Genomic DNA, 23,390 nt, shown 5'->3' on the forward strand with positions numbered 1-23,390 from the left:
TAGTTGCAAAGTTTCCCATATTGTCAAAGTCTTTTTTACAATGTTAAGAGTTAGAGCTTCAAACTGAACCTTTTTTGTTTCCATTTTCAAAAGATTGAAGCTAATCTTTAAAATTTGCATTACTTTATATCTTAATTCTAAGCTACAAACTACCGAAAATAAACATCCCTAGCGACCTGATCGTTGCACTTGCTGGAGAGAAATAGCAGTCCAAAGAGTCGATCGCTGCGGACTTGGCCGACCAACCACCGTAGCAGGAGGAGGAGCGGCGGTCACATTGGCGGAGGCGGAGGAGGAGACACGTTCGCAAGAAGGGCACATGGTGAGAGTAGTAGGAGGAGTCATATGCATGTAGAGATGTGGAGACAACTTCAACGCCCTCAGCTCCGACACTTCTTTTTGCAACCGTCGATTCTCTTCCGTCAGATTATCGCAACATCTCTTCAAATACTCACAATCAACCTCCGTTTGTTTCAGCTTCGTCCTATGTACACATTATATAATTCAATAACTCATCTTAATTAGTGAAAAAATAAACAGTTTTAAAAACTAAGCTTTATTAAGAACACAGAAAAATCCAAAAAAAAAAAGAGGACAAAAGTGGAGTTAATATGTACGCATGCATGTATGTGTCTTTAAGGCGCTGTAGTAAAAAAGTAAAAAAAAAAAAAAAAAAAACTTCTCATGTGACAGTACAGAGGCAGAAATCTTATTAGACCACCATTACTGGTAGGTACTCTCAAGATTTCTCTTTGGATTGGGCCCCAAAATTGTAATAAAAAATGTATATCCAGGTCCATTAGCCTGAGTATCGATTCTTTGGCTAGCAATTGAAGCAACACAAGAGTAACGTTACGTGGCACACATGTATTGGATGATACAGAAATACAAAAGATAATTTTCTTTTTTCTTCCCATTTTTTTTTCTTTGTTTCGAGAGTCTCTCTTTCCCTTCTCTCTCGACAGAGAAGGCGACTCGACGACGATTAACAAGGGAAACCGGAAAAATCTCTCGATTCACCTCGAAATCTTCGATTTTTCCGGCTAAAACAGAAATACTTTAGTTGAGGAAGGCGTAGGACACTGCGATCGGCTTAACCCGGAAGCTTCGGTTGTGACGACGAGCAACCACCTTCTGCGACAACGACGGCGGCGGTTCTGATGGCGTTAAACGGACGGCGAGATCCACTGGGAGACGAATAAGGAGAGAAGGTTAAGTCTTCTCATCTCTTACTTATTGCATGTTGTTAATGTTAGGGTTTAGGATTAAAATCGATTTGATTAGATGTTCAATTGGTTTTGAGATTTGTTTGGAGAGATGGGATTACTAAGGCTGCTCTGAATGATGGGATTGCAGGTTGGTGGTAATAAGTCGGAGTGTGTTAGCTTCGATCTTCGTCCTTCAGATGCAATTAACATAGCTGTTAGATGCAAGGTATAATTAATTAGTTATATTACTTTAAGTCCATTACCATGTTTTCAGAAACAATCACACAAGAGTTCTCTTCATGAGATCATATTAGCGGAATATTAACTGTTGAAAAATGGTGTCAATACTCACTCTTTTTAGGTACCTATTCAAGTTAACAAGTATGTAGCTTATAGTGATGGAATGAGAGTCATTGATTCGGGAAAGCTATTAAAGCAGACACATGCCTCAGATGGTTTATTATTCACTGAACTAGACAGGTAATCCTTTGAAATGTGAAATTAGTCATTTAAGATCCTTTCTTTTGCTGATAAGTTTACAAACTTAGTAACAATGTTTTCATTGGGTTAGGCCAAATGGTCAGCCTTGTTTTGATACAAAAGAGTTTGACTTATTGAGGAACATGATGCAAGCTGTTGATGAAGAACGGTATGATGAAGCCGGTATGAGTTTACACTATTTCTTTTGCAGTTTCATGTTATGTATATCACAGGTTTACCTTTTAACTTGTGTTTTAACATTGTGTTTTTGCACCCACCCATTAATTTAAGAAGTTGATGGATTTTTTTTTGTAGAGTGATCCGATGGCTGTCATGTATCTGAAGAAAAAGGATGGGAAGCTTGAGGAAGTTGTTCAGACATTAGTGTATGCCACCCCTCAACACCCAACTATTCTTTTCTCATGAGTATTGTTTGACCACTACAATACTGTCAACTTATATGACTTTTTTTTTTGTTTTTCAGTTTTCACGTGTATGATGTTGATACTAGATTTCATAATGTGCCTGTGAAGGTAATATTTTCACTGACAGTACAATCTAGTGACAGTACAATCTAGTTCAGGTCATCATATGTAGCTGTGTTGGTGTCACGTGAAGGGAAACAAGTTTGATGTGAAGTGAATGGAAGATGTTTGAATGTTATCACGGGTTGAATGTGTTGATGTTTTTACCCGTGAATGTCTTTGTTTGTAATGTGTGTCGGCTTTTCACTTTTGTTTTTGTTGTATGTCTTTTGCCCTTTGTAAGGGTTGTATGTCTTTTGCCCTTTGTAAGGGTTATATGTCTTTTGCAAGGACAGTCATGCTTCTCCAACCCGTGAATGTTGTATTTGGTTGTGTGTCTTTTGTAAGTCTATATATTGGACAAGTTTATCACAACTGCATTTGCTTCTCATCCGTTTCTTCTCTTCTGATTCTTCTCATCTATTTTCTCTTATTTTCACATGTTTTGTTACAAAATAACATCTTCAAAATAACATCTTCTTTTCTTTTTTTTACATCTCAACCTATTCTTCAAATCATATCAACAAAAAACCATTTCCAATACAAAATAAACTAAAAAATGTCTAATTGGAGTTCTGATCAAGAAATTGAAGAAATGGTAGAGGAGGAGGTTGATAGTATAGTGGAGGAGATCCAATACAACTACACTCACCCAGATGTACCACCAGCTCCAATAATCCGAAGAGTGCACATTGAGAGAGACCGCGAAGAAGGCCACACTCGGTTGTGGAATGATTATTTTAGTGATAATCCGACTTACACTAACGCTATGTTCCGTCGTCGCTTTAGAATGAACAAACCATTGTTCCTTCGTATTGTTACCGCTATTGAGAATGGAGTCCCATACTTCAGACAAAGGCGAGATGCTACTGGAAGGCTTGGTCTTTCTGCACTTCAAAAATGTACGTCAGCTATTCGTTTGATGGCTTACGGATATTCGGCAGATGCGGTGGATGAATATTTACGACTCGCTGAAACAACCTCCCACAAATGCCTTCTACATTTTGTTGAGGGAGTTATAAATCTGTTTGGCGATGAGTATCTCAGAAGACCTACAGCGGAAGACCTCCAACGATTACTGAATATTGGAGAACATCGCGGTTTCCCTGGAATGATAGGGAGCATAGATTGTATGCATTGGGAGTGGAAAAATTGTCCCACTGCATGGAAAGGACAATATACATGTGGATCTGGTAAACCGTCAATCGTACTAGAGGCTGTGGCATCACAAGATTTATGGATTTGGCACGCATTTTTTGGACCATCGGGTTCGTTAAATGATATCAATGTCTTGGACTACTCCCCGGTGTTTGATGATATCCTAGAGGGCCGAGCTCCGAGAGTTAGATACATTGTCAATGGACGGCAATACAAAATGGCGTACTACCTCACAAACGGTATCTATCCCAAATGGGCAACTTTCATCCAATCTATTACACTTCCACGTGGTCGAAAAGCAAAACTCTTTGCTCAATGGCAAGAAGGATGTCGTAAAGATGTAGAGCGTGCATTTGGAGTCTTGCAAGCTCGATTTGCAATTGTGAAGAATCCCGCACTTTTTTGGGATAAAGGAAAAATAGGAAAAATAATGAGAGCATCTATCATCCTGTATAACATGATAGTGGAAGACGAACGACATGACTACAATTTCTACGATCCAACGGAATCCCATCATGGATTTGGTGCAACTGCACAATAAATCTTATTCCAAATTCTGTGTAATATGTTTAATATTTTCAATTTTATAAAATATGTTTACTATTCCGAATTTTGTAAAATATGTTTAATATTTTAAAATTTGTAAAATATTGTTTTCTATTTTATGTAATATAAAAAATTAAATAATTGTTTTATTATTTTTGGTAATTAAAGTTTGATAATTAATAAACAAAAATTAAAAAAATTATGATTTAAATACTTGAGTAACCTTCTTTTGGGGTTCTCTAGTAATAGGGTGATTTTGTTTAAGTTTTCTTAGAGTTACTTTACTTAATTTATAATTATTTATATAATTAATTAATGTGAGAGTAACTATGGTGGGTTACTCCACTAATGATGGTCTTAGGATTTTCTTTTTAGGACAGGGGAACTGAAAATCACTTTATGGGTCATAAAAGGACAATTATATCCCCATGATAGCAATTACTAAGGTTTTTGTAATACTCAAATTCCCGGTAATACTCCTAGAAAACAAAGATAATTTCTTTACCTTGCCCTTCGGTTCTGAAACCACACTTCCACTTGTCTTGCCCTTAGATTCAACTGTTTTGCTAGAGCCAGCTTTTGCTTCTGCCCAATCCGATTATTCAAGGAGAAAAAAGTAAAAGCAAGTTTAGTTTTGTTAGAAAGAAGCCAATCAAAAGACGTCCATGCAATATGAAGTCATAAATTACGAAAAAATGCAACTATTAAAACTGATTTTATAAGATACTAAAAATGTCACTAACCGGATTAAGAGTGCTATGTTCTTTAAAAGTCTCCTCGAGAACAAGAGCTTGTTCCTTTGATAACCGTAGTTTCTTCCTTGACCCGTCGCCGTTTCCGCAGTCTTCGTCATCGCTTCCTCCTCCGTGTGAGCAAGAAGCTCTCTCCGCCTCGTGCTCTTCTCCTCCTCCTCTCGCCGCCGCAAGATCCCTCTTGTTCCCACTTAGACTCGATACCGTGCTGTTCGGAGACGAGACGACGGCAGCTTCTTCTTCCAAGTTCACTACCGGCACCGAAGACGCAGCTCTGTTCACGTCGAAACCTCTTAGAAAAGATCCGGCGTCGGAGTTTCTCTCTGCAGTTGTACGTTTAATTCCTACATAAATCGAAAAACGTTTTTAGCTACAATTTCAAATAATTAAAACTAATTACATCTTTAATAAAAAAAGATACAAAATGATCGGATCTATGATATGAGACATATAGATCCGAAGATATGAAGAGAACTTCAACACATTGAGTGTTTAAAAAAAAAATACAACCAAATTAAAAAGAGAAAATAAGAATATTACCAGAAGATTGAAATAGATGAGTCCAAGAGTTGTGATGAATCTTCTGGGGATGGCTATTATTAATCTGATTGTGCATGTGAGGAAACGAAGAAGAAGTAGAAGCAGTGAAAGGCATAAGATTCAACCTCAGAGATGGTTCTTTTAGTTGACTATTTCCCAAGCTTAGACTCAGACCTAACCCATCATCTCTTTCACCCATTTTTTCTCAAAAGATTTTCTCGAATGTAGTAGTGCTGGTTAAAGATACGACTAGCAAATTTATATATACACAGAAGTTGAAATGTAAAGAGAGAAAGAGAGAAGGGGGTATGGTGGGGGGCTTGGGGTTTCAATGATGACTTGTGTCAGAGAGACCCTTGTAATTTCAATGATGATATATACTGTTACCTGCTCCTCTCTCTTCGAAAGAAAAAAGAATTAACCAATGCTAGAAAAATAAAATTAAAAAAACTCATTCAACTCCAATGCGTTTTCTTTTTCAATAATACGTTGAGCTTTTTTTTAACAAATGAATTTTTGTTCCTAAAAGTCAATTACAGACGTTAGCATTTTAATGCACCAAATCTCAGATATTTTATTGTGTTTGACAGTAATATTTGGTTTTGTTTTACGTTTTTTTAACTTTCATCTCTTAATAATCATTTATTTCTTAATTCTCTAAAATTAATTCATAATGCAAACTTGATACTTTTGGAAAGTAATGCACACGTACGCTTTGTATATCTATTCTACTAAAAATATTTAATATAACAGGATCTTTTGTTTTTTGGTCAATGTTCGAATTGTTTTATTTCTTAAACCATGAGAAGGGTATTTTATTTTAAGAGGAAAAAGACAGATCACAGATGTAGAAGGTAAAAGTAGGGGTCGCTCGTGAACTACAAACGCGAGGTAGCCTTGCGTGGAGGTGGAGCGGGAGACGATGGCGTTGGGCTCAAAATGGGTATGGTAGTCAGAAAAACGACATCGTATTGATAGGTTACACAGAGCCTAACATAACACTGCATGGGGGTTCAGACTACCTGTGAACCCAACAACGTGCATTTGATTCTCTAATTAATCTTCAATTCATTTATTGTTCCCCTTTTCCAAAAACTCTCCCTTTGATTAGTAGTACTAATTCTTCTGGTCAACTAATAAAAGCGAAGTTCAAGTGTTTTTCCCATTGGATTATTATGGCCAAGTCAAATATAAAACGGACATTTGGAAAAGACTAGTGGTGGTATGGTAGAGTTTACTACGGCTACTTCCTGTCATTGAAACAATATTTTTTGCTGTTTTCAAAATTGTTGATAATGCCATCATTATTACTACTTCAGTTTCTTCGAGAGTTACAGACAAGACAGGTCGTGTTTGTTAATTAATTAGTAATTTTAAAGTTAAATAGTACTAACGTTTTCAACCACAAATTAATGTGTGTTTTACTTAAAAAAATATTTTCTTAATGTTAATCATGAATATGTATTGACTTTATTATGTATCTTCAATCAATGCGGTCATGCTTTTCATTGACTCTTAAAAACTTGCTTTGACCCTTTCTTGGAAACTTTTGTTTTTTTTTCTTCCGGTGGAGCCTTGGCTAACTGGTTGGTTGATTTGATAGTAATAGTAGTCTAAATTCTGAAAACGATAATTATACAAAATATTATACTCTAATTTTCTATCTAAAAACCATTTTTTAAATAAACACTACTACGAAAGGTTATGTATATATATAATTGCCTTGAACTAACTAAAATAACAAGGGTTTTGTTATGAACCGTACAATGCTATATAAATATAAAGTTGGTGACGAAATTAATTAAGTCGTAATCTGAAATCAAATTAATCCATTTTTTTGTTCTATCATGATCAGTTAAATTTGTCTGCCAAGGACTGTAGATGATGTTAGAGTCCACATATATACATGTTCGTGAATGTGAAATTATGGAATAAAAGAGCGTGTGATGGTGTGTGGAACTGAAGCAAAAGAAAATTAAAAGAACTCAGAAGCAGCGGTGGAGGTCACGTGGGAAACGGGAAGGGGTTCACGTGGGAAGTTTGCCAACGTGGCGGGCAGCGCATGGTCCCCGCCAGTGACCACACTCGTGCGGCGTAATTTTTGTTCCTCCACGACCAGACATCCACTTCTCTGTAATCATTGGATACTCTCTCTCTCTCCGGCTCGGTGGTTCTTACTTAACATCCTTACTCTTCTCGCGTGTACATCACGCACTTATTTATTCATGTTGAAAGTGTTGATATGCGAGAATGTGTGTATAGAAGAGAAACGTTTGAACTTTGAACAATACAAAAAAAAAAAAATTGAAATCAATACGACAAAACTGCATTTCATTAAATAATCCTCCAACCACAATATTAGTATTGGTCTATTGGACACAAAACCATTATGAGGCTCATATTCTCTTTGCAATACCTAACAAATACTACTACTCGATATCAATTTTTAACAAAAGACAACTCAATCTATTATATTAATATACGCAAATTTGATTTACATTATGATTATATGTATAGTTACTTATTTTAAGTATGTTATAACAAAATGGCGAGGGAATTGAAGAGTTATATTTTTGGTAAGAGACAGCTAAGAACATGATCCGATGAAAACCGACCAAAGCAACCAAAGCCCATGTGAATCATAACGAGTTTCTTTAGGTAACCCAAGCATGAATATAAAATTATGAGATTTGTCAAGTAATCAAGCATGAATATTAAAATATTTACTTATCATGAGTTCAATAATTTTTGACACATCTTTTATTCAAAAGAGGATACAAACTATGGTCCCACGTGTGTGTCCATAAGACCATAACCATGTGCAAAAGCTCTCTCCCAATGCATGTGTTCTCCTTTCATTTTTTCCTAGATTCGGTTTGAGCTGGGATTTATCACCTTCTCGATTCATATTAAATTAGTTCCAGATCCTAATTTTTTTTGGTTTATTTTTCTGATTTCTTAAATTTCACAACCAAAACGTAGCTAGATCCAATTTATAGGCACATGATTATATACGCGTGTGTTTTTTTCTGCCCGCTTTATAATTAAAAAGTCTACATAATACTCCATATATGATTGTAATATTAATTTATTATCTGTTCTGAACATTTTTTTTTTCGATAAGTAACATTTCATAGTCTGTTCCTCAACATATTTTTATTTTTTACACAGATAAATTTACCATCAATGACGTCAAAAAAAATAAAATTATTCAACCATATATAGTACTACTGTAGATAGTACTATATTATAATGTTGATCCAGCAATAATTGTTCGCTGAACGAATATAATCATTACAAAATAATTATTATATTTTTTCACGTACTGTACCACATGATTGTAACGACGTATCTAACAATTTACTCGAAATCATTACACATGTCCACGTGGGAAGCCCGTCACTTATCTTGGTCCGGTCCAAGATTTGATTGATTCTCGAGTATTATATATATATATTATTGGGGTATTCGTGCAATTTGTTTGTTAATACTTAATACCATATGGTTTCGCTTTGGAGAGAAAAAAAGAAAAGAAAATAAGGGTATGCTCTGGACATGATTGTAAGATTTTAGAATTTCGGAATAACAGCTGGTCACATGCATGCAGTGATGCAGAAATCAGATTTCTTGATAGAGAAATAAACACTAGTATATGTATTCTCAAATAGACAAATAGTATTGCGTAGGTGATCAAGCACTAGATCGAATTCTATTATAGCGATTTTTTTCGTTTTCTAAAAAAAAAAAAATCGACGAAATTTCAAGTGTACGTTGTTACCTCGGTAGAACATATAATTATTATTTTGATAAAATAAAGAACATAATTATTAATAAACCTATCTCAGAAGGATTTGATAGTCAAACTGGATAGCAAATTAAAACCCTTAATTTGAAATAAAACTATAGAATGGGGTAACTTTAAACGGTTGACGCTCACAAAGATGAATGGCATAGATATAGTATTTGTTGGTAATCTTTTCGTCAGTTCGGATTCACACACAACTTGTAACCATAAGAACCCTAATACTATTAAATAAGAAACAAAGACAAGAGAATCTAAGGTATTTCTATTTCCATTTTAGCAATCTTTACGAAATCCTAAATAAATCGAAAGGCTGAAAAGCATAATACAGCTTCAAGAATCAAAAAAAAAAAAAAAAAAAAAAGCTAACAAAGGAGACAGGGCGAGTGAGAGCCACGTGACTAAAGATGTGTAAAGATTGGGAGCGAGGAAAAAATTTTAAATTAGATACGCCACCAGAGAGACATTCACGTGGGAAGTCACGTGATGGAGTGACAACGTGTCGACTTCACAAGTGAAAATAATAGAGGAGGAGGATACATACTATTGTCATGTTAATGTATCTTCGCACCAACCCGGCGCGTGTCTCGTTGTCTCTCACTCACCAGACACCAATCATTTGATGCGACACGAGCTTCCCAACCAGACGAGTTACATTTCTGGCTCCTACTCTCATGATGTTTAATTGTTTATGATAACAATCTAATCGATCCAATGCGTTTTGGATTGTGTGTGTACCAGCCTATTTACTTGACAACATATGTTGGGCCTAAATGGGCTTAATTAAAGCAGGCCTTTTATCACGTGAGAAAACTTGCGTATTGCACCGGTCATATAATAATAAAAAACATATTTTTATCTACAACCAACGAGGAAGAGTCGTTTTGGCTCATCCACATCAACGGAGACAAAACGAAAACAATGGTAGCTCTTCTCAGCAACGTCTCGTTGTTCTCCTGCGGCAACATCGCTCCAAAACCAACTCTCTCGTCACTCCCTACTTCTCTATCTTCTCGCAATTCTCATTGTCCCCTTCGTTACTCACAGGTAAATCTCTAATTTTTTTTTGTTTTGTCTCCAATCCTTTTGAAACGATGTGTTGATTGAAATCGAAAAAAACCCAGAGAAAAAAAAAAGGTCATTCTTTTTGCGGTGTTTTGTTATTTGGGCAGGAAGGAAAAGAAGTGGTTAGTCCTTTGAAAAGTGTGGTTTTGTCATTAGGAGAAGAGGTTTCAAAGAGAAGTCTACTTGCACTTGTCTCTGTTTCTCTCTTCTTTGCTGATCCTGCTCTTGCTTTTAAGGTAAATCCTTTTGTTCTTATCTCCTTATAAATTCTGTAATCTGTATAGAACCTTTAAGAAAAAAGAGAAAGGACTTGTATATGTTGGTACACAATTGGTATAAATTCTAAAGCTTGGAACTTTATAGGCAAGTGATGAATAGATCAATATAGAGAAGTTGTTATGAGGAGACGTTAATTGTTGTTATTTATGGGGGAATCTATCATTGAGTGTTAAGATTAGGCACTGTATTTGTTGGAAACTAATCAATGATAAGTTGAAACACTCTTCCCTGTAGTTTTCACTTGCAATCTAATGTTTAAATGATGTGGTATTTAGTTATCCATGTAGAATTGCCCTAAGTGTCTCTTGAATTATGTTATTTAGTCTCTTTGTGATTTAAGAAGCTAGATGAATTTCATTCCAATGAGGTACATTGGTAATTTGCATTTCATTGTGACTAAGATATCATAAGCTGTTCAAGGGTTAGTTAACGTATATATTTTCTCGACTTGGATGGAAATTCAAAGGGTGGAGGTCCTTATGGACAAGGAGTAACCAGGGGACAGGACTTGTCTGGTAAGGATTTCAGTGGTCAGACTCTCATCAGGCAGGACTTCAAGACGGTATACATATATTCAGTTGTAGACTGTTATCCTGGACAACATATCTTTCGTTTAATCATACTCTTTGTGATGACATTTTCCGCAGTCCATCCTAAGGCAAGCTAACTTCAAGGGTGCAAAGTTGTTAGGTGCTAGCTTCTTTGATGCAGATCTAACAGGTTTGTTCTCTATTCTTTTTATTGAGGTAGTAGAAGAACTGTGTCATGGAGATGACTTGTCATTCATGGATGTTAATAACTCTTATCATCTCTCGTAAGAGCAGGTGCTGATTTGTCTGAAGCTGATCTCCGGGGTGCAGATTTCTCCTTGGCAAACGTAACTAAGGTTGTATCCAATGTTAACACATATGTGTCGATGTATATGTACCTAAATGTGTATAAAGCTAGGGAAAACAAACAGATCCTTGACATTAAATGATGAACAGTTAACAATGTTATATCTTTGCATGCAGGTGAACTTAACAAACGCTAACTTGGAAGGAGCGACTGCTACTGGAAACACATCATTTAAGGGATCAAACATTACAGGCGCAGGTAAAATGAAGGAAACTTCCATAATAACACTAAGCACATGATCTCTTTGTCACGTTTGAGCTTCACATAACTTAAGTTTGATACCTTTTTTTTTTGTATGTATTTGGTTTGGATTTAGACTTCACTGATGTCCCTCTAAGAGATGATCAACGAGAATATCTTTGCAAAATCGCGGATGGGTAAAATGCTTCTACTCTCATCTCTTTAGGATCCATCTTACCTTTTGTCTTAAAACTCAGCAGAATGTGACTAAACTGTTTTTGCGTTTTGCTTTTCTTTGACTCATTAGGATTAACGCGACCACTGGGAATGCAACGCGGGACACATTGCTCTGCAACTAAACTGTGAAAATGTAAAGCTTTGGATTGTGGGAGTCTTCTTCATCTGATTATTTTCAAGAGGTTTGACCATTGTTAAAGTGTTTTTTTTTTTTTTTGCGGGTTGTTGTTATAGAGAATATATGTATATATCTATTTCCTTAATCTCAAGCTTGTCTTTGAGATATATTATGTAATGCTTAAATTCCACATGCTCAGTCTCCGTGGAGGTGATTACTTGTTTTTGATTTACCTTTATTTATTGGTGTGAATCACACAAGTATTGGATTATGGGACTCTTCTTCATCTGATTATTCGTTAACATTGTTAAAGCTTTTATTTGTGCATGTTGTTGCAGAGGATGTGTATATATATATATACTAATCTCGAGCATAACCTTTGCGAGATTATGTATGTTACTTAACTTCCACATTCTCCGTCTCCGTGGAGGTGGTGATTACTGGTTTTTGATTTATTTATTGGTGTGAATCACAAGTATGACAACTTTTTCGGAGCTTAATTTACTTGTAAATCACATGAACTTTGATTTTAAAAAATCTAGTTTGTAAAAATCTTATTTGATTCCTTGAAATGAAGCCAACTTTCAGTTGTTGTTTCTGATCGTTTAAATTGGCATAAAAGTTTTTTTTTTGAAAAAGAACTACAAATATTATATGAATACAGTATATAACTGAATACAACACTTATGTTTTCATAAAGATGAATCAGGATCTTACAGTATGTAGAAAATATATAAAATCAAATGATTTGACAAAACCGGGGAAATTATCTTTAAAAGGACAACAACAAAAAAAAAGAATAAATAATAGCTGTAATAGATAATTTACCAAGTACATGCATGCACTCACTGTAAATGAAAATTTTTATCATCTTTTTTGATAAATATGCATTAAATAAAAAAGATATCATTTCTTACTTAAAACCCTTAAGGCCCCAAACGTTGCATCAGGACGTATCAGGCTATATAAAAGCAAAACAAAGAACTTGTGGTGTTGTAAGGATAGGGAAGAAGAGAGAGAGAGAGATAGGGAAGCCGTCATGAGTACTTCGGCAGGATCTGGGTTGATCAGTTCATCAGCGGAGCCGTTTCTGCCAATAAATGAACCCCGTTCTCTTTTCCTCACGTTTTCCAATGGCTTTCCCCTCTCAGAACACCAGATCTTCGCATTCTTCGACAGGCAAGTGAAACCCTATTCTATGAGATCTATAAATGGTTATAGGTTTTGGTAGTTCGTCCAAATGATTGGTCACAAAACGATAACGTTACATTGCGTCATAGAAGGTTTGACTCATGTGTAGGATAGACACACATCTACCAAGTCTATAGATAGGTGGATAACTATTTGGCTTAGTTTGTTTGTTCGAAAGCTATGCGTCATAGATCTGGACATGCATCTCACAGTACATCATACAAACAATTTGATCTACTGTTTTTTTTTTTGGTAGTCTATTACATCTCTTACACGTACGATTAAATTGGTTCACTGATGTATATGTATATGTGATGATGATGATTAGCATGTTTCTAATGGGCGTGGAGGACGTGTTTGTGAACAGACCAACAAGGGCAGCAAGGAAGGTGGGTAAGAATGATTTGTTTGGGAAAGTGATGTTCAAGTATTTTTGCATACCAAACCTTGTGCTGGGGCCTTATGAGAAGGTTGGCTTTACCGTCGATGGGCGTCCTATGTACTGCAGAAGGTTTGAATACCGGAGGCCTAAATCAGGCAATGCACCAGCAGCCCACCGTGATCGTCGTGAGTGATCTGGGAGTTTGAAGGTCATGAAACCCTTTTGTTGTTGTATCAACGAAGAAGGGTTTCTTGAGTAAAGTTTCGTTGTTGTTTTTCTTTAATTTCATGAATAAGGGGGTGATCGTCCAGTCATGTGGAATGGATCATCACATGTTTTTCTCATTACAGAGATATTTTCTTGTTGTTGGCAAACCATTTTGAAGGATGTTTTATTTTAAGTGGTTGAAATTTATCTAATTATTATTATTATTTTAGGTCATTATAAGGAAAATGAGTTGGAGTAAGACTCTGACTTTTGACTAATAATTAGTAGGGTTTGAATTATAAATTTAATAACATAAACAAATATTATTACACATAATTTTACAAGATTCCTTACCATACATAGAAATTAAAGCAACCAATTTCATTTTTGAGTGTCCCTCTGCAGAATGAACGAAAATATATCGTAACATTATAATTTTTTACTTGTAATTGGTGAGATTATTGTTACACTTGAAGAACGTAAGCCACCGTCCCAATCAAAGTCAAATTAAGCTAACGACGGCTTCTACTCTGGCAGTTCTGCTCCAAACATCTTTGAAGTATACTTGCGTACTATATATCTATAGAAGTTCTTGGCTATATTGTAATAGTTAGAGCCATAATCAACAGTCACAGCTCGTTCCATCATGTTGTAATAATCAGTTATGTGTTATATCTCATATTAAAAACAAATTTACATCAAAGAAAGAGTTCAATTAAGTTTAGTTGATCCGACCATGTAAATATAACCCATTGTTGTGTGTATTTTATTTTATTTTATTTTTAAAGCCTAAACAAAAAAAAAATTGCAATTGTTGTGTATACTTCATACAATGATGATTGATTGCAAACCTCCAATATGTTTTTCCGGATCAATGTGAGGTGCCATCATTTTAACAGTAGTAGTAACAACTAATTGGAAAGTCAGGGTTTCCAGATATGGGCAACTATTGATCATGAAGCTGATTCCAGCGAACTCACTAGGTTCAAGATTCGTCTTTAGCACCAACCGTCTGGTCTTCATGTTTGCTTTTAGTCGTCCTTGATGCCCACTAACCTGGATTACTTGAATGAGTTAAGGACAAATTGTTAGATTTTTAGTGGATAGAAGGTTGTACAAGAGATCACAAAATTGTGTTCCAATGCCATCATGGTAAAATATCTCTTCACCAAAGTCCAATGCCACTTCATCTATTCTTCTGTTCACATTCTTAAATCCAAAGAAATGGACTTCTCCAGAATACTTAAGACCAAAATATTTGGCAACTCGAGTGTACAAGACGGCTCTTCGAAGTCACAGCTCTTGATAAGCAGTCTTATTAACCGGTTGTTGTACTCGGTTATTATTAAGGATATAATATCCCATATCGGAAACTGGATAAGGATCCTGACAGTATATAAGATATATGGGCCTCTCCACTTATTGCCAATTGGTTTTGAGTTGGAAGCCCACAATCTAATATGGTATCAGAGCCCGATCCACACATTGTCCAACCCGATCCATCGGTCTGACCCAAATTTGGTCCACCGATCCTTACCCGAAAAATACCAAGATCTATGGCTAGAAGAGCCATCATCTCGAGAGGGCGTATTAGAGATATAATATCCCACATTAGAAGTTGGACAAGGATTCTGACAGTATATAAGATATATGGGCCTCTCCACTCATTGCTAATTGGTTTTGAGTTGAAAGCCCACAATCTAATAGTTATTGCTTCAAGACCAACGTCCCAACAGTTCTTGATGTGTAGACTCTCGAGAAGAGGTGTCTTTGATAATAAAGGCATGATCAATGTGAGTTGCATCCACCCGAAGTAGAGGCGCTCCACAGAACCCGCTTTTGCAAGCTTTGATGGATCGAACCGGCAAGCGAGTAGCTTCAACGTTACGAGGCTGGTTACTTTGTAGAAGCTCTCCGGCATTTGAATCATATTTTCTTCTTCTTCTTCTTCTCTTACTACATCTTTGCTAACCCAAAGCCGGTCTGAGAAATCAAGAACAAGATTCTTGACCTTTTTGATGGATGCGAATTCGATAAATGAATTCAATTCTGCTTCGAAACCGACCTGTTTGGAGAAAGTGAGCTCGAAAGTTTCGACAAATCCACCGGCAAAGTTTGAAACCCACTCCATCGTATATCGAAAAAACTTACACCTTTTGGTTTCTTCATTGTCGATGTCGGGGTTAGTCCGCACGATCTCAATCTCATTAAAGGAGATATTTCGAGCTTCCCGGTATATGTTTCTCCAGCGTCTCGACAAAACACTGGTCTTAGGGCAAGCTTGATATTATCAGAACCAAAAGGTAATCTGATCACTGAGATTCTGTCAAGTGGGCTACTTGAATCCATTGTCAATGGATTCAAGGAAAAGGTAATTTTGTGTGTATGTTTATGTTATCTAGAGCAAAAGACAAAACTGTATAGAAAAAAAAAATGACATTCGATCTCTTTTTAAGGAAACCCTAGATTTGTTTTTTTTTTTTTTTTTTTTTTTTATTGAGTCATAATTAAACAGAGAGACATTTACAATTAACTATGTATTCTTCAGATCGTTTAGTTCTGAGCAAACAAAAATTTATTTTTATGAAGCAACAAAATACTTTATTGTTAACTTGAAGATACACATAGTCAAACAGGAAGAATAATGTTTGACGTGAAAAGGATAAATAAACAATATGAAAAGGAAGCATTATTTGAGGAACCAAACTCGGCTAAAGAGAAGAACAATTAAACAAATTTTTGTGTGGGAGAAAAGGAAAAACAAATATTCTTTTGTTTCGTGTACGTAGTACAACAAGAAACAATCTATGTTCCTCGGGACGAAGCTGGAGGCGGCGAAGGTTTATCGTCCTTGTGCACCACTTGGAGAACGGAAGCAACTGTCCCAATCAAAGTCAACACAAGGATAACGACGGCGGCAACAGTGGCAGTTCCGGTCCAAAGATCTTTAAAGTAAACTCGCCGGAGTGTGGCGATGGATCTATTGAGACGACTCTCGTAGTGTTTGTTGAGTCTTTCGGCTATATTGTAATAGTGAGATCCAAAATCCACAAGCCCTAAACATAGCTTGTTCACCATTTCCGCCACCGACCCTTGATGTCCTAACCAGTTCTTTACAACTCCTGTTAACGAAAAAACTTTGAGCATGTTGTTTCTCATAATTGAAAAATGGAAATTTTCATGATTGAAAAGAGTTTTACCTTTCTTGACGAGCAAGTCAACGTCTTGATCGGTGTCAATGAGAAAATCCAAGAAGGCGATGTAGTTACAAACATAAGCAGTGAGAGGGTAATGGCATTGCTCGAGTGCCATTAAGTTTCTCATAACCCTCTCGGTGTTGTCGTCCGCTAAGAAACAAGGTATTTTCAAGATTCCTCGTTCGAAAGTAATAACCAATGATAAATCGTTTTTCTTATCAGGATGCCCAAAATCTACTCCAGCACTGTCTAGTTTGTCTGCGTTGTGCAGACTCTTTATGCTCTCCGGTGGCTTAGCCTTTGCGCTTTTGATTTGTTCTTTTGTCAAACAAAGTGTTTCCACACGGACACGTCGAAACAAATCTGTAAAATGTCGGAAATTCATTCCTTCTTTGACCTCTCCTTCCAACCTAAAAGCTCGAAGGATAATGTCACGGAACGTTTTCCTGGTTTCAAGATTTGAGAAAATTTGTTCGGAGAGTTCCTCTAAAAGGGCATAAGGGAGTTGGTTCTCGAGCAAGATTAGGTCTTCCAAAATAGTGGTTATAAGACAAGGCTCCTGAAAAAGAATGTCTTCTTCATGGAAAAGTATTTCTTCTTTCTTGTTGATGTTTTGAGTAGTTCCGGTCTGAATGAAGAACCCTAGTATGAACACGGAGTCGAGGAGGATCATTTCCACGAACTCTTGGGAATTTATCCATTCCGTTGATTCGGCGTAGCTTTCTCTTATAAATCTTTCATTGGTTTTTATGATTGAACTCAAACCATCGACAATTTTCTTCCCATGTTTATTTGCAATAGCATTAAGGTACTTCTTCTTGTGAAGCTCCATGTTCATATAGTCCAGATATCTGGAACAATCCAAACGCATTAGCATCATTATAAATTTTTTTTTTTTAAATGAAAAATCTGTCTGTTTTAAAGACAGAAAATAGTATATTATTACTGCTTCAAATTATGTTTACAGACGTTATAAACGCAAGCCGAAAAAAATTTACTTGGCTACAAATCTTTTACATGATATCTATTAGGAACAAAAAAAAAAGTTATGTATTAACATAAAAACACTATAAAGCTATGATTTAGCATGTTATAAATGTAAATGTAACATACAAGCGCAAAGACAAAATTAGAAATTAAACTAGCCTATATATATTATCTGTTATGGTTTATATATACACGCGTACGTACCTTAAATCGGTTTTGGAGAGCTCAAGGGCTTTAGCTTTCTTAGAATGTTGAAGTGGACCAATGAGAAGCATCTGAGGAGTGTATGCGTCTGGGTTCACTCTCCGTAGCCGGTTTGGCACTCTATAGATGCAACAGTACTCTTTGCTAAACGAAGAAGGCCATATACCGGAAATCTCAGCTGTTCCGTGTTTAGGAACCCATTGATCATGAAATCCTTCACTCCATCTACCCACGTTACCAGTTCCAGCTTCATTCTCCTTGGCTAGTTGTATTCCTTGTTCTAGATCCCCCATATCAACGCTGACGAGATTTGGATTAAAAGGCACGTTGGCTTCTTTGTATATATATTTAATCGTGCATGGGTTGTTACAATACGAGGTTAATTAAAGGTTTATATAAGATCACAAAAGGAGAATGACGTGAGTATGAAACTATCCAATTCAAGCATTTTTATATTGCTTCTGCCTTGGGGAAATTCATCCCAACTTTTTTAATTCCTTTATTTGGTTTTGTTTTGTGTTTAAATTATCCTTCGGGCAAAGAATTATGCTGTCAGGAGTGAAAGTAGAACGCGGAACACACTGGTGGACCATCTGATCTTCCTCAGACAAGTTTCTCATGTTTTTTCTTACTAGAGCCCATCATCCTATTGGGCATTGGACTTTTAAGTCTGCCCCTAATTTTTTTCATTTGGATCGGGAGCTATACAATTTCGGCGGTTCTTTTATTCGTTCCAATCATAAGCAAATAATTATTTCGTCAGGTGATGATACTAACGAGGTTAATTGTTTATTTAATGTTTCGAATCCAATGATATATTAAAGAGTTACCGGTTGTTGGATTAGTTTTGTGGAAAAAAAAATATCAACTTATCAAGACTTAGACCTACAAGATTCTCATGACCGTATGGATGAATGACACATCATTACAATATTTGATTTTCATGTGAGAAAAGAACGCAAAAGTTACAAGAGCGAGCATATAATCCAAAATAAAGATGGAAATATAATAATGAAAGTAAATAAAGAAGCAGAAACTTCAAGAATTATTCGTGGGTTGAAAAATAGGAGAGAAGAAAAGTAGATCATTATCAAATTTTGTCTCTTTAATGATACAATTTAATATGACAAATAAAATTATGGAGACAAAGACAATTCGTAGGGCACCCACTAATAGATATACAAATGATGTGATGTAGATCTGTTTCTCTCTTAGTTTTGTTCTTCATCTATATTATATACCTTTTCCCTTGCATGATTGGATTTGTTTTTTGAAAAATTAAGTCGTAATTTAGTTTTAACCATGAGAAAAGGTGTTCAAGAAAGGTCTATAGTCTCCGTTTTTTTTCGTAAAACTCTTTATCTTTATATTCGGAAATACTGATGTAGAGTACCAACGTTATTAGTATTATTATGGGTTGCAATTCAATATAGAAAGTTTTATGAGTTTGATGTCGCTTAGTCTTAGATTTATCACTTATGGCTTTCTTATCATTCACTTATGATCATTAAAGTCGTTTACATTTGTATTTTTGTAATTATAGAAAAGGAAAAATGTTTTATTGATTTATTTCATAATTGTGATTTTGTTTTAATGTTAGCAGAAAATGTGATTTCGTCACACATGTAAACGCAGATGAATGCAAAAGAAAAAAAAAAAGCTTTTGGAAATAAGGAGTCCTTAGTTATATTATATATAACACAAAGAGAAAATTTCAGTATAATGCGTTTTAATATATTAATTATTATAGCCGTGTTGTTATTAATATAAGTATAATGATATTTAGTCGGACCAAAAGCAAGATTTGGAGGATCTGAACTGGTGTGGCCCAAAGGGATGTTACCACTCAACGAACTTCCACAATTACCAAAAAAAACTGTGATAGATACGTTTATGATTTCAGTGGAAAATACAAAGAAAAAACATTTCCTTGGATTACAATCCTGTTTTTAGCTGACAATGCTTTGTCATCGTCAAGTTACGCAAGTAACATGGCTTTTGCAAAAATACTATATTTGCTGATTATCTTGTCTAAACAATGTATTAGAAAATATCGAATAATTCAATGTAGACAAAGAGTTTATAATTTTTTTTGTTACTAAATTGAACTCTACGTGAGTTCCTCACTCAAGGGGAAAGTAAACTACTTGCACGCGGAATGTTTATTACAATCTGAATACTACTAGTAATCTTTAATTTTAAAAATAAAATAAATACTAGCTGGATTGACGAGAAAAGCAATAAGTCTCTCATGACTCTTGTCCATCGCCAAATGAAAAAAAAAAACTCCAATTTATTTTTATTTTATTTTTAATATTAGTGGTTACCTCTTTTTGAGGGAAACAGAGAATTGAATGAACATAAGAGTGAGAGGGAACATCATATTTAAGTTTCTGAAGCCCTCCCCCTTACCCCTTTGATACGTAGGGATGCATTATATGCACATATTCGTACTTTAATATATGTGTAAGTTGCTATAATATTTACAATCCAATATGTATATAGTTTCAATAGATGAAAAAAAAAGAATCACACAAATCATTTTTATCCACGAAATAGAATGCATTTAGATTGACGATCTAGGACCACTTTTTTCCTTTACCGTGTGGTTACATTCAGAAAAAATTTACCTTTTATCAAATGTGACTGTCAGTATCTTAAAAGGTTCTAAAAATAAAACACGTACCCTTACCTGGTTTGAGATCTCACCTCCACTGTTGATCACTTTATTATCAACCAGATGGCGACAATTTAATTGGAACTTTCTTTACTACATGTTTTGGTTGCATGTTGATTCTCAAGGCTCCCAATGGTAAATGATATTTAGTGGATGAGCATTTTCCTTTTAACAAAATGTTTTTTTTTTCTTTGTTGAAAACTCATACGTAAATTTTGATATTTTAATTTTGTACAAATTAAAAATGAGTGGCATGTGCGCCATCCATGTGTGCCCATTGACTTATACTAAAAAATTATCAAATCTCGCATCAATCATCGTATTTTGCTCGCAGATTTTCCCACAACCTCTGCTCGCCGTTTCTTTATAGTTTTAGACTTTTATTTTGTACCTATCTGCATAATTACAACTTACAATTGTATATGCGTAGAAAAGTATTTTTAATTTTATTTTTCTTTTAATCTATTATCTATCAAGCTCAATCACAGTTAACATTATGTTTTTTTTTTCCAAACCTACCGTCGTATATTTCCAAACTATATATATAGAAATATACAACATTTCCTAAATTATTTCAAACCTACAAACCTACCATCGTTTATTTTCAAACTATATATATAGAAATATACCGAATTTCCTAATTTGTTTAAACATACACCCACCTTAGTCTATATGTATATAAGTCTTAACATTTCAGTTCATACTGATCGACACTTTGAATTCCTAAATTGTTTCTTACCAATTAATCTCTTACGGAAAAATAAAATACACACTCGGACGTTATCAACATTCAACAGTACGAATCGTCTATATACGATCTAAAAGTCGGTCTTCGTTTTGAATATAGATACTCGGAAATTTCCAGCTAATGCCCAAAATGCTAAGATCAAATACGCGCGAATATATATTATATAAATCATTGATCAAATATAAATATTCTGGTTTTTTTGACAACAATCAACTTGTGTCAATTTCTAACTAGAACTAATATTTTGACATTATTCACCTGCAGTACTATGTCATCTAGTATATATAGTATATATTATGTACTGCTATATAGTATATATTATGTACCTACCATATAAAAACGTTACTCAACATGCACTATTTTCATCTTTTTTCTGGACAACAACAAACTTTCATTAAACTTAAAACTTTAAAAGAGGAATGTTCTTACAGCTTAGAAGCAAAAGGTTACAAGAAATGTAAAGATAGAGACTACATGAGTCTTCCAACAATATGCACAACCTTGAGGAGTTTGCAAAGGGTGAAAAATCTTTTGAAGTCTTGTAGGATTTAAGTTTGGAGGCAAACTTCAGGAAATCCCTGACCAACAGCTGGTCATACTTCGCTCTTGCGATAGACGCATAGGAGTTTTAAAAAATGTGCTCCATGGAGGAGGCTAAGCGGTGAGATGGTTGTCGAGTGATCATGGTGATTGAAGAAGATGAAACCGGGAATCGTAATTGAAGGGTGACAAGCCGTAACAAAGCAGGTGGGTCATCCCTCACATGGAAATGGAGGTAAATGAAATCCACACAAAGCTTATAAACAGTTTGGCCCTGGAATAGATCAACATACCCAAGGTTTCTATCCAAAGGCGGTAACAGAAAGAGGGGGTCAAATGGTTCAAGGGTAGGGTGCAGGCAAGTTGTCGGATCGGATTCATAAATATGTCTACATAAAGCAAGCATCCGGACAGGGTTAAAAGACTGACCTCGACAAAGTAGTCTAAGAAGCAGCTTTGGAGACACCGATGTTCTGCTACCGAGAGAAACTTGTCTTGACCAAGCAGAGGTAATTGATGCGACCATACAGATGCCAAATAGTTCTTGATTGGGTTCAGGGATCGGGTGAGGTGGATAAAGGGAGCTGGTGAAAGCAAGGTAACTCCAACATCTTAACGGTGGGATCAGAATGCCAAGCTTCACCAAACAGTCTCCCTCAAAGATATAATCCCTGGGAGATCCAACTAAAGCGGTTTCCAAATAGCTCTCACACCATTCTACCAATGATGATGGTTTAAGGATCAGAAGTAGTCTTCGAACTAGTGATACCATTGGGCACATCAGCCTTGAATAGGGAGGGAGAGAGTGGAGTTAATACCAAACCTGGATTCACACTGAACTCGACACACAGGGTTTTCAAGTAAATTATAAGAAGCCAATATTCTGCTATCGAGGGAGCCTCGTCTTGACCAAGCAGTTAACATCGGGACTAAACAATTTGAACTTGAAGTAATACGATTATAGGCGGATCGGGGAAGGTTACAGTGTAGGGATGAGTCATAGTTTAAAGCGAATAGACTGTCTACCAGGGTTCCAAAGTAAGATTGGGGAGCAAACCTGGGCCAAAGAGATAACGAGGTTGGAACAGAGCAAGCCGGGGTTAAGGTGTTCTTTGTCAAGATCTTCAAAGGCTCCGGTGTCAACACAGAGCTCCCGTCCGGCTGCCGCCAAGTCGAACACTTGGAGGGAGGATATAAATCCGAGGATAGGTGAGATGTTAAAGTTGACTGTGGACAAAACCAGATCGAGAGACAATCACCAATGGAACCAGGGCCTTCGGGAGGTTGAGGAGTGAATTCAGTCAGTTGGATATTCAGATGAGCAGTCTCACTGAGAGAGGAGGATGGAAGCGGAGGGACGATGGGAATTGATTGAGACTGATGTGAAATCGGAGTTGAGATCTGGACTCTCCGAAGACCTTCGGTGAAGAGAACCAAAAACACAGACGAGAAGAGTATACAGAAGTAGTAA

At 35.8% G+C, this 23,390-nt stretch overlaps 4 protein-coding genes and 1 pseudogene across 4 annotated transcripts; 2 read left to right on the forward strand and 3 right to left on the reverse strand.

Annotated features, from left to right (window-relative positions):
- Positions 1-5,556, reverse strand: LOC104783045 (homeobox-leucine zipper protein ATHB-4-like). Its single transcript, XM_087511228.1, has 4 exons — positions 5,209-5,556; positions 4,660-5,012; positions 4,422-4,501; positions 1-484 (listed from the first exon to the last, which is right to left on the reverse strand). The coding sequence occupies exons 1-4, from the start codon at positions 5,405-5,407 to the stop codon at positions 169-171; spliced, it is 948 nt and encodes a 315-aa protein (XP_087367354.1). The 5' UTR covers positions 5,408-5,556; the 3' UTR covers positions 1-168.
- A 4,296-nt stretch (positions 5,557-9,852) lies between these two features.
- On the forward strand, positions 9,853-12,057 carry LOC104783046 (thylakoid lumenal 15 kDa protein 1, chloroplastic). The gene is made up of 8 exons (XM_010508130.3): positions 9,853-10,057; positions 10,183-10,311; positions 10,821-10,916; positions 11,002-11,074; positions 11,179-11,240; positions 11,368-11,449; positions 11,568-11,628; positions 11,739-12,057. The coding sequence occupies exons 1-8, from the start codon at positions 9,932-9,934 to the stop codon at positions 11,788-11,790; spliced, it is 681 nt and encodes a 226-aa protein (XP_010506432.1). The 5' UTR covers positions 9,853-9,931; the 3' UTR covers positions 11,791-12,057.
- A 668-nt stretch (positions 12,058-12,725) lies between these two features.
- On the forward strand, positions 12,726-13,787 carry LOC147946385 (uncharacterized). Its single transcript, XM_087509116.1, has 2 exons — positions 12,726-12,965; positions 13,306-13,787. The coding sequence occupies exons 1-2, from the start codon at positions 12,826-12,828 to the stop codon at positions 13,550-13,552; spliced, it is 387 nt and encodes a 128-aa protein (XP_087365242.1). The 5' UTR covers positions 12,726-12,825; the 3' UTR covers positions 13,553-13,787.
- Positions 13,788-14,391: 604 nt separating this feature from the next.
- On the reverse strand, positions 14,392-15,697 carry LOC147946386 (F-box protein At3g62230 pseudogene; annotated as a pseudogene).
- A 443-nt stretch (positions 15,698-16,140) lies between these two features.
- Positions 16,141-18,318, reverse strand: LOC104784412 (UPF0481 protein At3g47200-like). Its single transcript, XM_010509440.2, has 3 exons — positions 17,955-18,318; positions 16,767-17,614; positions 16,141-16,688 (listed from the first exon to the last, which is right to left on the reverse strand). Exons 1-3 carry the CDS (start codon positions 18,245-18,247, stop codon positions 16,372-16,374), a joined length of 1,458 nt encoding a protein of 485 aa, XP_010507742.2. The 5' UTR covers positions 18,248-18,318; the 3' UTR covers positions 16,141-16,371.
- Between the last annotated feature and the right edge of the window lie 5,072 nt (positions 18,319-23,390).

Source organism: Camelina sativa, chromosome 4 (assembly GCF_030686135.1).
Source record: "Camelina sativa cultivar CO46 ecotype springtype chromosome 4, ASM3068613v1".
Classification (NCBI taxonomy): domain Eukaryota; kingdom Viridiplantae; phylum Streptophyta; class Magnoliopsida; order Brassicales; family Brassicaceae; genus Camelina; species Camelina sativa.

Bases quoted from the DNA above. Each gene is read 5' to 3' on its own strand.
- LOC147946385 (XM_087509116.1), top strand. From the start codon at position 12,826: ATGAGTACTTCGGCAGGATCTGGGTTGATCAGTTCATCAGCGGAGCCG. The intron at 12,966-13,305 runs GCAAGTGAAACC...GATGATGATTAG, and splicing joins ATCTTCGCATTCTTCGACAG to CATGTTTCTAATGGGCGTGG.
- LOC104784412 (XM_010509440.2), bottom strand. From the start codon at position 18,247: ATGGGGGATCTAGAACAAGGAATACAACTAGCCAAGGAGAATGAAGCT. The intron at 17,615-17,954 runs GTACGTACGCGT...GGATTGTTCCAG, and splicing joins CTCTCCAAAACCGATTTAAG to ATATCTGGACTATATGAACA. The intron at 16,689-16,766 runs GTAAAACTCTTT...TTTCGTTAACAG, and splicing joins TGACTTGCTCGTCAAGAAAG to GAGTTGTAAAGAACTGGTTA.
- LOC104783045 (XM_087511228.1), bottom strand. From the start codon at position 5,407: ATGGGTGAAAGAGATGATGGGTTAGGTCTGAGTCTAAGCTTGGGAAAT. The intron at 5,013-5,208 runs GTAATATTCTTA...CGATTTATGTAG, and splicing joins TCATCTATTTCAATCTTCTG to GAATTAAACGTACAACTGCA. The intron at 4,502-4,659 runs GTTAGTGACATT...CGGATTGGGCAG, and splicing joins AACATAGCACTCTTAATCCG to AAGCAAAAGCTGGCTCTAGC.
- LOC104783046 (XM_010508130.3), top strand. From the start codon at position 9,932: ATGGTAGCTCTTCTCAGCAACGTCTCGTTGTTCTCCTGCGGCAACATC. The intron at 10,312-10,820 runs GTAAATCCTTTT...GGAAATTCAAAG, and splicing joins ATCCTGCTCTTGCTTTTAAG to GGTGGAGGTCCTTATGGACA. The intron at 11,075-11,178 runs GTTTGTTCTCTA...TCGTAAGAGCAG, and splicing joins CTTTGATGCAGATCTAACAG to GTGCTGATTTGTCTGAAGCT.